This window comes from Dioscorea cayenensis, chromosome 18 (assembly GCF_009730915.1).
Source record: "Dioscorea cayenensis subsp. rotundata cultivar TDr96_F1 chromosome 18, TDr96_F1_v2_PseudoChromosome.rev07_lg8_w22 25.fasta, whole genome shotgun sequence".
NCBI classification, from domain to species: Eukaryota; Viridiplantae; Streptophyta; class Magnoliopsida; order Dioscoreales; family Dioscoreaceae; genus Dioscorea; species Dioscorea cayenensis.
Window position 1 is genome coordinate 17,563,695 of NC_052488.1, and position 13,815 is coordinate 17,577,509.

At 38.5% G+C, this 13,815-nt stretch overlaps 1 protein-coding gene across 1 annotated transcript; it reads right to left on the minus strand.

Annotated features, from left to right (window-relative positions):
- Positions 1 to 12,657: 12,657 nt before the first annotated feature.
- LOC120282852 (putative disease resistance protein RGA3) lies at positions 12,658 to 13,815 on the minus strand. The gene has a single exon (XM_039289689.1). The coding sequence runs from the start codon at positions 13,813 to 13,815 to the stop codon at positions 12,658 to 12,660; it is 1,158 nt and encodes a 385-aa protein (XP_039145623.1).

A 13,815-nucleotide genomic window follows, 5' to 3' on the forward strand; every position in this document is an offset into this window, starting at 1 on the left:
TTATTAATATGAATTTAATTTTTAAATATTATGAGTAATTAATATAATTAATATATACTTGCACGTGAATCACTCACATGCAAGTCATGTGAGGGATTCACTGGATGGGATTTTGGAATTCGGTCATTTTGGCCAAAGTCCATAATCCCATGATTTTTGGATTTGGAAATATAAAGTAAATTCAAATAAATTCTTTGTAACAAACAAAGGATATCTCAAATCCTTTGGCTTTCAAATCCAGTCAAAGAAACGCCCCCTAAAATCAATCCATGCATACCCAGCAACAAATCCATGATTTCTCATTTAAAAAAAAAATGAGTAAATTCACATACAAAAACAAACATCAATACTAACTTCTCCCAGAATTAAGATGATTTTATGTTAAAAAACATTAAAAATAGCAAAAAAAAACATCAAATTAGTCCAAAAAAAAATCTGGATGATTTCGCCTTCCAAGACAATCATAAAAAAAGAAACAACGAATTGTAGCTAAGGTTTCGATCGAACTTGAAAAAGAGAGAGATCGAAGAGTAGACCAAGACAACAAGTCCTCCGCTCCAAGACGAAATGGCTTTGGAGTCCTCGATTTCTTATAAGCAAAAAAAATCAATTGAAGCTACAAGATGGCATTCACAAAATGAAGAAATAGGTGAAATCCTTCTAAACCAGACCAAGGACCATTGGTACGGAATCATCATGAACAAAATACAATGGACCGACAATGAGATTAGGGTTTTAGAAGGGCTTACTCCCGAGCTTCGATTTCGATGGTAGACATCCTTCCTCCACAGAGAGGATAGGAGAAGTAGCGGCTCCTAAGCCTCTACAAAGCCACCAGGAAGCTCTCTAGTTAGAAGAAGAGAAAGAGCGAGAGGGAAACCGAGCTAAAACAATGGTGGTTACAAGGTTTTGAGCATGGATAATGGATTATGGATTTTATAGATCCACGGCTACATCTGGATAACAGATCATTGTTTTTCAAAGAGATCCCAATGGCCCAAACATCACTACGAATTTTGGGGGTAATTTTTTTGGTGGGGTACCTTATTATGCTCATGCTTTATTTTGAGCATTTTTTTTTTCAATTTGTATCAAAATGAGTACTTTATTTTAATTTGCTTTCACAGGGAGGGCATTGGGGCTATTCCGGTGATTAAATGCTGACATGTCCACCGGATATATGACGTGGAATCCCAATTTCCACTTGACTTGCCCATGTGGAAAGGCTACGTGGCCAACTTATCCACGTCACCAAAAGAAAGCCACGTGGACACTAGCCCCTTCTTCTCCCCTTGTACTTCTTCACCTTCTTTTACATTTGCAAAAAGAGCAGAGTTCCCCTTTTTCTTCCCTGAGAAAGCAGAGATATCCTTTCTCCACCACTGAGTCTTGTTTGCCATAACCATGACTCCAGCCAAAATTCTCAAAAAGAAAGCACAATTACCCTGGAAACCAAGTTACAGAGGCATATGTGTCTCTCTCTTTCTTCTAAAGCTTGCCACATTCTCAAGTTCTCAACCACTTCCTCATTTTCCATATATTTCATCCTTCCAACACTTCATTAATTCCTCTTCGTCTTCTCCATTATTTCATACACATGCACACACACACACACACACACACACAAGTCTTCATCTTCTCATCTTCATTGATTTTCATCTTCATCTTGTTGATGGAATGTAGTTTAGAAGAAGAAAGGCAAAACACATGGAGGAAAAGCAAGGAGTATTGTTCCTCTTGTGAGTTTGAGTTATGGATGGTAAACAACCCTTCTATGTCGGAACCCAACCTTCTCACCACGGATGAGCTTGTTCTTCTTCCTCCTCTTCACCATGGATGGTAAACAACCCATCTATGGAGAAAAAGCAAGGAGTATTGTTCTTCTTCCTCTTCACATTCTCTCCTCCCATCCCCCACCACTATCACCACCCTCTGATTATGCCCCTCCATCCTCTCCATACCCAGCTCCTCTGCGTCCTCTCCTTCTTCTTCAAAATGCTGAAAAGATATCTTCAGAGTGTCCGATAAGAAGCCAGATGACAAGAAAGACAAAAAAATCCAGCTCCAGCTTTGGTAGTGGTGTCAACACCGAGCTCAACATCTATATATGTCCTTTCTCCTGTAGAAACTCCGTCGGCACAGCCAGATCTAGTAGAATAAAGCTGACCTCCATGACTCACAAGTCTAGCAGCGCTCTTTGCTCACGGAGCAACTTCGCTAGCCTAAAATGGACCGTCAGCCTTGTTGGGGGAAAAGATGAAGAAGAAGAAGAAGAAGAAGAAGAAGAAGAAGAAGAAGAAGGGGCTCATCCACGTGTCCTTCTTTTGGTGGAGTGGATAAGTTGTCCACGTGGCTTTTCCACTTGTGCAAGTCAAGTGAAAATTAGTATTCCATGTCAGATCTCCGATGGACACGTCAGCATTTAATCACCGGAATAGTCCCAGTGCCCTCCCTGTGAAAGCAAATTAAATTAAAGTACTCATTTTGATATGAATTGAAAAAAGGTGCTCAAAATGAAGCACGGGCATAATAAGGTACCCCACCAAAAAAATTACCCCGAATTTTGGTTTGATTTATTGGATTCGATATGAATTAGAGCTTCTCATGATGAGTATATGCATACATATATTAATCATATATACATATATGGTTAGTATATACATTTATGGAGAAGAAGGAGATGAAGCTCGGATAGGTGATTTGAGGACCAAAACCCTAACACAAAAAAACCAGATTCAAAGACCAAATTTGCCATTGATCTACATATAAAAGCATGATCTAACCTGAAAGGAGAGATTCCGACCATAAATTAATTTCGATTTGGAGAAATTTTTTTAGGGTTAGCGATGAGGCTTAGAGACGAGGCTCGGACAAGCGAAGAAGGTGGTTAGCGTTTTTACTACTTAAAAAAATAGATAAATAAAGGATTATGTTTTCTTTGGTGCTTCTGAACCAAAAAAATTATGTAAACAGTTTATTTAAATAATAAAGAAGGATTTGTTTCAGAAGTAAAGTTTATTTTTAATTAAAAACTCAACACAAACGGTAGAAGAAGGTGGTTAGCGTTTTTACTACTTGAAAAAAATAGATAAATAAATAAATAAATAAATACCACTTTTTTCACCAACTTGAAGGTTGTGTCCGTTATATTTATTTTTTTTTACATATATCATATATATATATATATAAAGATGATTATAAGACTTACATATAAGAAACACCTATTTTTGTTATTATTTCACAAATTAGCATTATGTTCTTTTTTTCATAATTTATACTTTAAAGTTTTAATTTGATGATCCACCCATTAATGTCCTTATTCATAATAAATTGTTGAAATTGCCTCATATCCTCATCCGATTGGAATTCTTCATTACTAAGGCATGTCTTGATTGGTGTGCCAAACCTTATCTAGAAGATTTCTTCATTGTTAAGCAAACTTCATGGTTAAGAATCCTCCAAGGCACTTCCTATGAATAGCCTTTTTAATGGTATTTGTAAATCATCCGTCCATCCTATTTCCACAAAAAGTTGTAGGGAGAGTATTCTTCTTTCATACCTTTTTAAGAGTGTTGTTGTACTCTTTCTTATTTTCTTAGTGGATTTCTTACCCTTCCCCGTTGTAGGGGTTTTCTCCCGGTACTCGGGTTTCCCACGTTAAAATCAATGTATTCTTTTCTTGCATTTTATTTCTCTTTCATTTGATTCCAAGACAACTACTTCCGCAATCACGCTCATTCTGTTCCTAACAAGTGGTATTTGAGCATTCAGGTTTATTCTTCGAATCACATCATCATGTCAACCATCACCAAGTTCAACATTGAGAAGTTTGATGGAAAGATCAGTTTCTCTATTTGGCAAATCCAGATGCGAGCCATTTTGACCCAAAATGGTTTGAAGAAAGCTTTGGATGGAAAATCTGGGAAGCCGTTTGGCATGATGGGTGATCAGTGGGATGAGTTGGACGAGAAAGCACTATTGGCCATCCAACTATACTTATCTCGTGAAGTCTTGCGTGATGTGATTCATGAATCTATTGCGGCCGAATTGTGGTTGAAGCTCGAATCACTTTATATGACAAAGAGTCTTGCCAACAAGTTGTGTTTGAAGGAGCGACTTTATACTCTTCGTATGGCTGAAGGTACCCCTATTCAAACTCATCTCAGTGAATTCTCTTCTATTATGGTTGATCTTGAAAATTTGGATGTTAGTTATTGATGAGGAAGATAAAGTTGTTTTGTTGATTATATCGTTGCCCCCTTTGTACAAGCACTTTAAAGAAGTCATGTTATATGGTAATCATGCCGACACTTTGAGCTTGGAAGATGTTAAGGCAAACCTTCTTGCCAAAGAAAGTTATGATGTTGATAATCATTTTGAGAAAAACGGTGAAGGCTTATTTGCTAGTGGGCGTAGCACTAAAAAAGGTAGTAGCAGTAATTTTTGTAAAACAAGATCTAAGTCTAGAAACAAAAAAAAATTGCAATTACTGCAAGAAACCAAGGCATGTTATTTCTGAATGCTATAAGCTGAAGAATAAAAATGATAAGGGTAAAGGGAAACAAACTAGTAATTTTGATAAACTTGCCGAAGCTGTTGTTGTTGATGTTTTCTTGGCTTCTAACACTGATGAAATTAAACATGAGTGGATCCTTGATTCTGGTTGTACCTATCATATTTGTCCACATAAAGATTTATTCTCATCTTATGAGCCTCTTGATGGTGGATCTATTTTGCTTAGAAACTATGCTTCTTGTAAAATTATTGGGAAAGATACCGTCCAGATTAGAACTCATGATGGTGTTGTCAAATGGTTGATCGGTGTTAGACACATCCTAAAGATGAGACGAAACTTGATTTCGTAAGGCACCCTTGAATCTCTTGGGGGTTAGTATTCAGCTGAAGGCGGAGTGTTGAAGGTTTCCCGTGGCTCTTTGGTTTTATTAAGATCTAACCGTGTTGGTTGCTTATATGTATTGCAAGGAGCTACTATGGTAGTATCATCTTCTATTGCCTCATCTTCTGCTTTTTCTCATGATGATACTCAGTTGTGGCATATGTGTCTATGCCACATGAGTGAAAATGGCATGAATTTGCTCTCGAAGAGAGGATTGTTGGGAAGACATGCTAGCTACAAGTTCAAATTTTGTGAGCACTGTGTCTTTGGAAAACAAAAGAGGGTCAGCTTCACTAGAAGTGCTCATACATCCAAAGGTATTTTGGATTATATTCATTTTGATTTATGGGGTCCTTCTCCTATTCTCTCTCTTGGGGGGCACTCTTATATGCTAACCATTATTAATGACTTTTCAAGAAAAGTATGGGCGCTTTTCTTACACTATAAGAATGAAGTTTTTAATCAGATTCAAGCTATGGAAAATTCTGGTAAAACATCAGACCGGTAAGAAGGCCAAGAAGCGTCCTACTAATAATGGTCTTGAGTTCTGTAATGATGAATTTAATCAGTTTTGTGCACAAGAAGGCTTCGCTAGGCATTACACCGTTGTTCAAACTTCTCAACAAAATGGAGTCATTGAAAAGTACTATTTTAGAGAAAGTATGTTGGATGCTTTCTCATGCTGGCTTAAGCAAAAATTTGTTGACAGAAGTAGCCCACACAGCCTGCTATCTTGTCAACCGCTCTCCACATGCTTCTCTTAAAGGCAAGGTTACAAAAGAAATTTGGATAGGTAAATAACCTGACTATTCTAATTTAAAAGTGTTTGATTGTCTTGCTTATGCTCATGTAAATCATGGGAAGTTAAACCCTAGAGCTATGAAATGCATTTCTGCTGGCTATCCTGATGGAGTTAAAGGATATCGACTATTTTGTTCGGAGATCAAGAAGATTATCAGTAGTTGAGATGTTACTTTTAATGAAAATGCATTATTATCTTCTAGGAAGGAGTATGCTGGTGTTTCTCCTGATGCAGGTAATGAAAATTTTGAAATTGTGACTTTCGGTCTCAATTCAGATGATATTCCCTCCTCTAGCACACAATCTGGTGATGTTCCAACTACTACTGCTGAGGCTAGTAGTCCACATCTCTAAGATTATTGTATTGCTTGCAATCATCCTAGGTGAAAGAATGTTCAGAAACCTACAAGCTATGATGATGATAGTCATTTTATCGTCCATGCTCTTGTTGTTGCTCAGGAGATTGAAGAAGTTACTGAATCTAGGAGTTATGCAAAAGCTATTACTTGTTCTAATTCCTCCAAGTGGCTAATTGCGATGCAGGAAGAGGTCGAAAGTCTCCACTAGAATGATACTTGGGATTTGGTGAAACTACCAACTAGTAAGCGAGTTATTACTTGTAAGTGGATTTACAAGAAGAAAGATGGCATTTCAGGTATTGAAGCTGCTAGATACAAAGCACGGTATGGTGTCAGAGGTTTTGATCAACGAGAAAGTATTGAATTTAATAAAATCTTCTCTCCTGTTGTTCGTCACACCTCAATCCGTATATTTATTTCCTTGGTTACTCTCTATGATTTGGAGCTTTAGTAGCTTGATGTGAAAACTGCTTTTCTTCATAGTGATTTGGAAGAAGAGACTTATATTCAACAACCTGAAGGTTTTATGGTTCTTGGAAAGGAGAACCATGTTTATCGTCTCAAGAAATTTCTTTATGGCCTCAAACAAGCCCCCAGACAGTGGTATAAGAAATTTGACTCATTCATGCGGAGTCAAGGCTATTCCAGGAGCTTATATGACAACTGCGTCTATCTTAAAAAGGATTATGATGGGTCTTTTATATATCTACTGCTTTATGTTGATGATATATTAATTGCAGCTCATGATATTACTCTAATTGATGAGTTAAAGGTCTAGTTAAGCATTGAGTTCGAGATGAAATACTTGCGTGCTGCCAAGAAGATTCTCGAGATGGAGATTTACAGAGATCGTTGATAAGTGCTTGTGTATTAGTAATACGAAGTATTTTTTTCTTATGATGAGCATTACTTTTCTCAGATTTTATCGCTAATACATGTGTATTCGTGTTCTTTTATGCATGTAGGGTTGTGGAGACAAGTATGGAAGAAAGAAGTCAAAGTAGATTGCGTTTGCACTTTGTTTATGGAATCTTAAAGTGAACAAATGTGAAGACGTAAGTTGTGCTCAAAGACATGTGAGTGTGTACCAACCTCCGTTGTGCTCAAGTGAATACGCCAATTGGAGGGGCACAAAGGCAGTCACACTCATGTTTTCCAACTTGTGCAATGCTAGCTAGATTGTCGTCAAATGTGTTTTTATTTGAAGATGTAACGCGATCTACAGCATAGACGTGTGCCCGTTTATGTTGCCTCGATGAAAAGTGTGGATTAGGGAGTATTTTTGGCGGAGTAATATAGCAGTTACTATTCATAGGCCGCTGAAAAATGAATTTCTGCAGATTCACACGGGCGTGTGAAATTTTAGCCTTATTTAAGTCGCGATTTCAGCCCGATTTAGGGATCCTTCTTTCCATCCTTTGGCCTATCTTTTCTCACCTTTGGAGGCGTCTGCGGCGAGGGTTTGGAGAGGCTTTGGCTAGGCTTTTGGAGAGGTTTACGGCCTTTGACACCGCGTTTCCTTCAAAAGAGAGTTATTGGGAGAGCTTTCATCAGTACTGATCTGGCGAGGTGTGCCCTAGGCTTGATGAGGGGACCTTTGGAGAAGATGTAACCACTCCACAAGACCATCGACACGAACACTGAACGAACATTGAACGAACACTGATAAGTGCTTGTGTGTTAAGAATGGGAAGTATTCTTTCTTTATGATGAGCATTACTTTTATTAGATTTTAGTGCTAATACATGTGTATTTGTGTTACTTTCATGTATGTAGGGTTGTCAAGCTAAATATGAAAGAAAGAAGCCAAAGTAGATCGTTAATGCACTGTTTGATGATATCTTGGAATGAACAAATGCGAAGACATAAGTTATGCTCGAAGATACGTGAATGTGTGCCAACCTCCATGCGTTCAAGCAATTACAATGATTTGGAGGGCACAAAGGTAGTCACATTTGGGTACTCCAACTTGTGCAATGATAGCAAGATCTTCACCAATGAGGCCTTTTATTGAAGAAGCGACGCGATCTATGGCATAGACATGTAGCCGTTTATGTTGTCTCAATGAAAAGTGTAGATTCAGGAGTGTTTTTGACGGAGTGATGTAGCAGGTTACTGTAGCAAATCTTTATAACAATTTAATGTAGTAATTACTGTTCATAGCCCGCGAAAAATCAGAATTCCAGAGAATCCACACAGGCGTGTGGAAATTACCCACGCCCCTATGGATGCCCGATTCCAGCCCTATTTAAGCCACGATTCAGCCCGATTTCAGCATCCTTCTTTCCATCTTTTCTCCATCTTTAGAGAGACTTGCGGCCAGGGTTTAGAATGGCTTTGGCAAGGCTTTTGGAGTGGTTCTACGGCTTCGACACCGCGTTTCTCTTGGAAGATAGTTATGAAGTGAGCTTTCGTCGGCACTGATCCGGCGAGGTGTGCCCTAGGCTTGGCAATGGGACCTTTGGAGAGGATGAGGCTACTCCACAAGACCATCAACATGAATACCGAGACAGTTTTCTTATGGATTATATGTTTTTACTTTCGATTTTATTATTGATTGTATCTTACTCCATGGAGAGCTAAACCCCCAAGTGGGTACTTGCACTTGTAAACCCTAGGATGATATTGTTTCTTTGACCTCTTATTATGCTTTCATTAATTGATGTTTTAATTGAGTTCTAATCTTGAATGCTTATTGAGTTGATTTTGCCTTTGAGTGACACTAGGGTTGAGAATCCATTTTGGTAATCCTTGTGGATGAGTGACACACCATGAGGGTTAGACAATGCTAGATTGGTGAGGGTTGAGAGGGTGAGTCGAAAGGTAGCGGAACGTCCCCTTTCCCCTCTGGTGTGATTTATCCTACCTCCACGTTCCAAGAGTTCTTTGCGGTCACAATAGAGTGAAGTGATAAGAGACGAACTCCACTGGGGCTTAGCTGCACAAGCAAGAGAGTGAAGCGTTAAAGTAATCCTTAGTTTTCGGGGCTTAATTATGACTAGGGGTCTTTCGCCTGGACCAGAGGGTTAGATCTATTTTAGGGTTAATTACTTGGAATCCCTAGAGCCTAAAGCAACCTAGCACAGTGTGAGGTGTCGAGACTGAGAGATTTCTCCACCGGGGCATAGTATAGGGTTAGTCACGGTCGACCTTAAGTTTTGGGACCGTGTGTTTAAGCTCCTCCACGACTCATTATACATTAGTTAGGAAACATAATGATTGGTATTGCACTTGAAACAATAGTCTTAGGGTGAGCAATGTCAGGGTGCCCCATTTATCGTCGATTGCCTCTCCTATCTTTTATTTGCGCCTCCTTCTACTTTTCTTATTTCTATTTGCATTGATTCTTATTCACATCACTATTAATTCATTTTTTTTCGTTCTAGTTAAATAGCAATCTTTGTGTTTCTAATCACTATTCCCTGTGGATTCGACTACACACTCACCTGGGTATTATTACTTCTACAAACCCGTGCACTTGCGGTACACACGCAAAAGGGCGTGTCAATCATCAAGCAGGAAAGCTGATGTTCAGACAAAAGAATTATATTCAGAAGGTGCTTGACAAATTCAATTTGAAAAATGCTAAGCCTGTGAGTACTCCTATTGCTATGCATTTTAAGTTGTCATCTGATAAATACCCAAAATCTGAGGAGGACAAGGAACGCATGGCAAATGTTCCGTATGCATGTACAGTTGGAATTCTTATGTACGCCAAGGCTTGCACCAGAACTGATTTGGCATACGCCATGAGCTTAGTCAGCAAGTACATGCACAATCCTGTAAAAGAGAACTAGAATGCGGTGAAGTGGATACTTCGCTATTTGAAAAGTACTGTTGATATTGGTTTCATCTATGATAGGAAGATGTCTAATGCAGCTTATATTGCTGGTTATATTGATGCCAATTATGGTGGTGATTTGGACAGAAGAAAATCTATCTTTGGTTATATTTTTCTCTTTCTGCGGGTCTTCCATTAGTTAGTGTGATTCTCTTCAATCAGTTACAGCCTTATCAAGCACTGAAGATGAGTGCATTACAGCCACGGAAGGAGTTAACGAAGCAATATGGCTTCATGGGTTGTTCAATAAGCTAAGTTTGTCTCAGGACATTCTCACTGTGTTCTATGATAATCAGAGTGCAATTCATCTGACCAAGAATAGTGGTCGCCACAATAGGACCAAGCACATTTCCATTAGGCACCATTTTGTTCGATATATTGTATCTATTGGGAACATTGCTGTGAAGAAGATTCATACAGATGATAATCCTGCAAATATGTTGACAAAACCACTTCCCATTCCCAAGTTCAACAACTGTTTGGAGTTGGTTGGTGTTCTTCAACACTGATTGCCCTTTAGGACTTATATGCGGCGAAGGTTCTTTATTCAGATATTGTTGCAAGGCGAAGTTTGTTGAAGTTGCCTCATATCCTCATTCAATTGGAATTCTTCATCACTAAGGCATGTCTCGATTGGTTTGCCAAACCTTGTCTAGAAGATTTCTTCATTGTTAAGCAAACTTCATGGTTAACAATCCTCCAAGGCACTTCCTATAAATAGTCTCTTTCATGGTATTTGTAAATCATCCATCCATCCTATTTCCACAAAAAAGTTGTAGAGAGAGTATTCTTCTTTCATACCTCTTTAAGAGGGTTGTTGTACTCTTTCTTATTTTCTTAGTGAATTTCTTGGCCTTCTCCATTGTGGGTTTTTCTCTCGGTACTTGGGGTTCCCACGTTAAAATCAGTGTGTTCTTTTCTTGCATTTTATTTCTCTTTCGTTTGATTCCAAGACAATTGCTTCAGCAATCGTGCTCGTCCCGTTGCTAACATATATATATATATAGAGAGAGAGAGAGAGGGACACATATCCTATAAAATATAAACAAAACTAAAAGCTCCCAACAACTCATGGTCCCACTTTGATCTATTTGGACTAGGAACAATTCAATGATTATAAAAACAATCCAACATACTAAAATCCCCACTACACCTAAAATACCAACCCATTTATATTCACCTAACAGATTGGGTGATTAATAAGATATGGATATGGATCTTTATAGAGGGAGATACCTACTAAGCCTAGTAGGATTGAGTTACAAAATCCCTAGCCATAAGATAATGCGCTAAATCCTTTCAATGACTCATGATGAAGGACTAGTCATCCGAGTGGCAATCTGCACCCACTCGCATTCTTTTGGATAGATGCGCTTAGCAAATGGCTAAGGATCCGTTGTCTTTCTAGTGGGGAGGACTAGGGTTGATTCTCTCTGTGAGGACCTTAGCTCTATGGAACAATATGCTACTGCTGAAACATGGAAGAATTGAAATCTTAGATCAAAACACTTGACTTTACTCACTCCAAAAAATGGACAGACGTGGAGTTGCCACACAGATGCTATTATCTTTGGGATTGGTCAGGTGCCCCAGTGTAAAAAACATCTATGTAATTATACGTGTACAAAACATGAATACAAATTACTTTCAAGAATATACTCGCACAAGTAAAGATACTCTTTCTAATTTATTTATTTATATCATTTATTTTAAACAAATGATATTTTTTCTTATTCATTAGATTTATTGATTTTGTCATCTGTAAGTATAAATTTTATGAGACTTATGCATTGTTTTCACATATGCAGCGGTTTTCCGTTGCATATCATAACACATACATAGCAGTTATAAAAAACCGCTGCATATCATAGCCTATAAGCAGCGGTTATTAAGAACCACTGGATTACAATACATACATAGCAGTTACGAACCGCTGCTTTACATAACTGCTGCTTTTTTAACATTTCCAACAATTGTATAAAACGCTGCATATATATCTTAATATGCAGCGGTTTTTATAGTGGATTGAGTCAATTGTAATATTTATTTGGAAAATTGCCTACAACAATATGAAAACACAACAGAACCTCTGCAATAGATAGTCTATTGTAGAAGTTTCATAACTGTTATAAGGTAACCATTGCAAAAGTGCAGTTACGTAGATACAGCCAGTAAAACAAAGGCAAAAGAAAAAAAATTGACCGTACTTAGCAGAGAGCATTGCCTTCATGTTGCTTCAAACATCACAAACATGGACCCATTTATTGCTCACTTGCATGAATACCATTCATCAATTCAAAATATGCAAAGTTAGAAGGCATTCATACCATTGTACACAGTATTATCCCCTCTTAGATATTTGACAAACATCCCGTCCTAGATATTAAACCATCCTTTGCTTGTCTAGAAAATTTAGGACAACCCACCATAACAATCTCCTGAAGCTGGCCAAGATGAGGAAATTATGCAGGCTTTGTATCCCAAGGTTCAAGACTGCTACAATTAGTGATATTCATGGAAGACGCGAGACAGCCACGATGATTATTTTGCAATGAATGTAACCTTTCAGGCAGGATTATGTCTCCTCCGTTAGGCATCCAAGAACTCAGTTTAGGACATGAGAGAATCTCCAAGTGCTTCAAAGATACCAAACCTTGCAATCCTCCCACTGAGGATAAATTGGGACAATGGTTGAGATGCAGCTTTTGGAGTGATGTCAAAGTGCACATTACCTCTATTGGAAGGTACTTAATCGCTTGTTAAGATAAATGGTGTGTGATTAGAGATTTAAGACCCTTCAAATAGCTTGGTAATTCTCTATCAAGATCAGAGCACCCACTTATGTTTAACTCTTGCAGTGAAGTCAGCATCCCAAGTGGCAAACAGCTGACCCTTCCACATGATCTGATATGAAGCTTTCTTAATTTTGGAAAACAAGAGTCGATTTTCATGCATTGAAAGATGATTGATGTGTTCTCTAGCCATAGCTCCTTCAATGAAGGAAAGAACTCCAATGCTTCAGTGCTTCCCCCGAGAGTTGCATCCATTCCTTGCATGTATAAGACTTTAAGGAAAGGAAGATGGCCGAGAGGAGGAAGACATTGCCAGCTGCTGCTTTCAATTAGAGAAATAGATTGTAAATTCTCAAGTGATGATTTTGTAAGCCAATGTGGGGAGTGACGACCCATGTAGCCTTTAATTTCAAGTACTTTGAGATTAGAGTGTGGCTCAAGGCCTCCAAGGACTCTTTCCTGCACGGTAGACCAGTTGTTCCCATCCTCCAAATCAATCCATTGTAACTGAAGTTTGTTAAGCCTCTCTTTATCGATCAAGTTGGCTTTGAGTGCTTCTTTCTTCGATCTAATATTCTCGAGATTTAGTAAGCGTAGTTGGCCGCCGAGCTCCCTCATGTTCTTGAGCTGACCTATATCATGGCCTCTTGACAATTTCACATGGAATTCTTTCAACTCCTGGAGGGATGTGAGTCTTCCAACATTAGTGACAATAGCAAGTGCTTCACCGGATGCACTGAGATGCCTCAAGTTGATCAGATTAGCAGTCCCTCTTGGCAACATGCAAGCATAAGGTAGCATCAATGTTTGCAGATGGTAAAGCAGACAAAGAGACTCTAGCAGGACTTTTAGTTTTGTGCGCGAGAGATCTAAATATCTCAAATGCTTCATCTCACCAACAGCATCAGGCAGCACATCTATGGCTACATTAAATAAATCCAACACTCTCAAACTCTTCATGACATCGAAGTAACTTTTTAGTATCAGTAAGAAGAGCAGGAGGCTGTGCAAGTTCTTGCATGCAAAAACCAAGTGCAGGTCAGGAATATCACACATAGACACGTGACGCACTGTTCTTGGTATCATTCCAGACTCACGACCTTTATACACAAAGCACTCACCCAT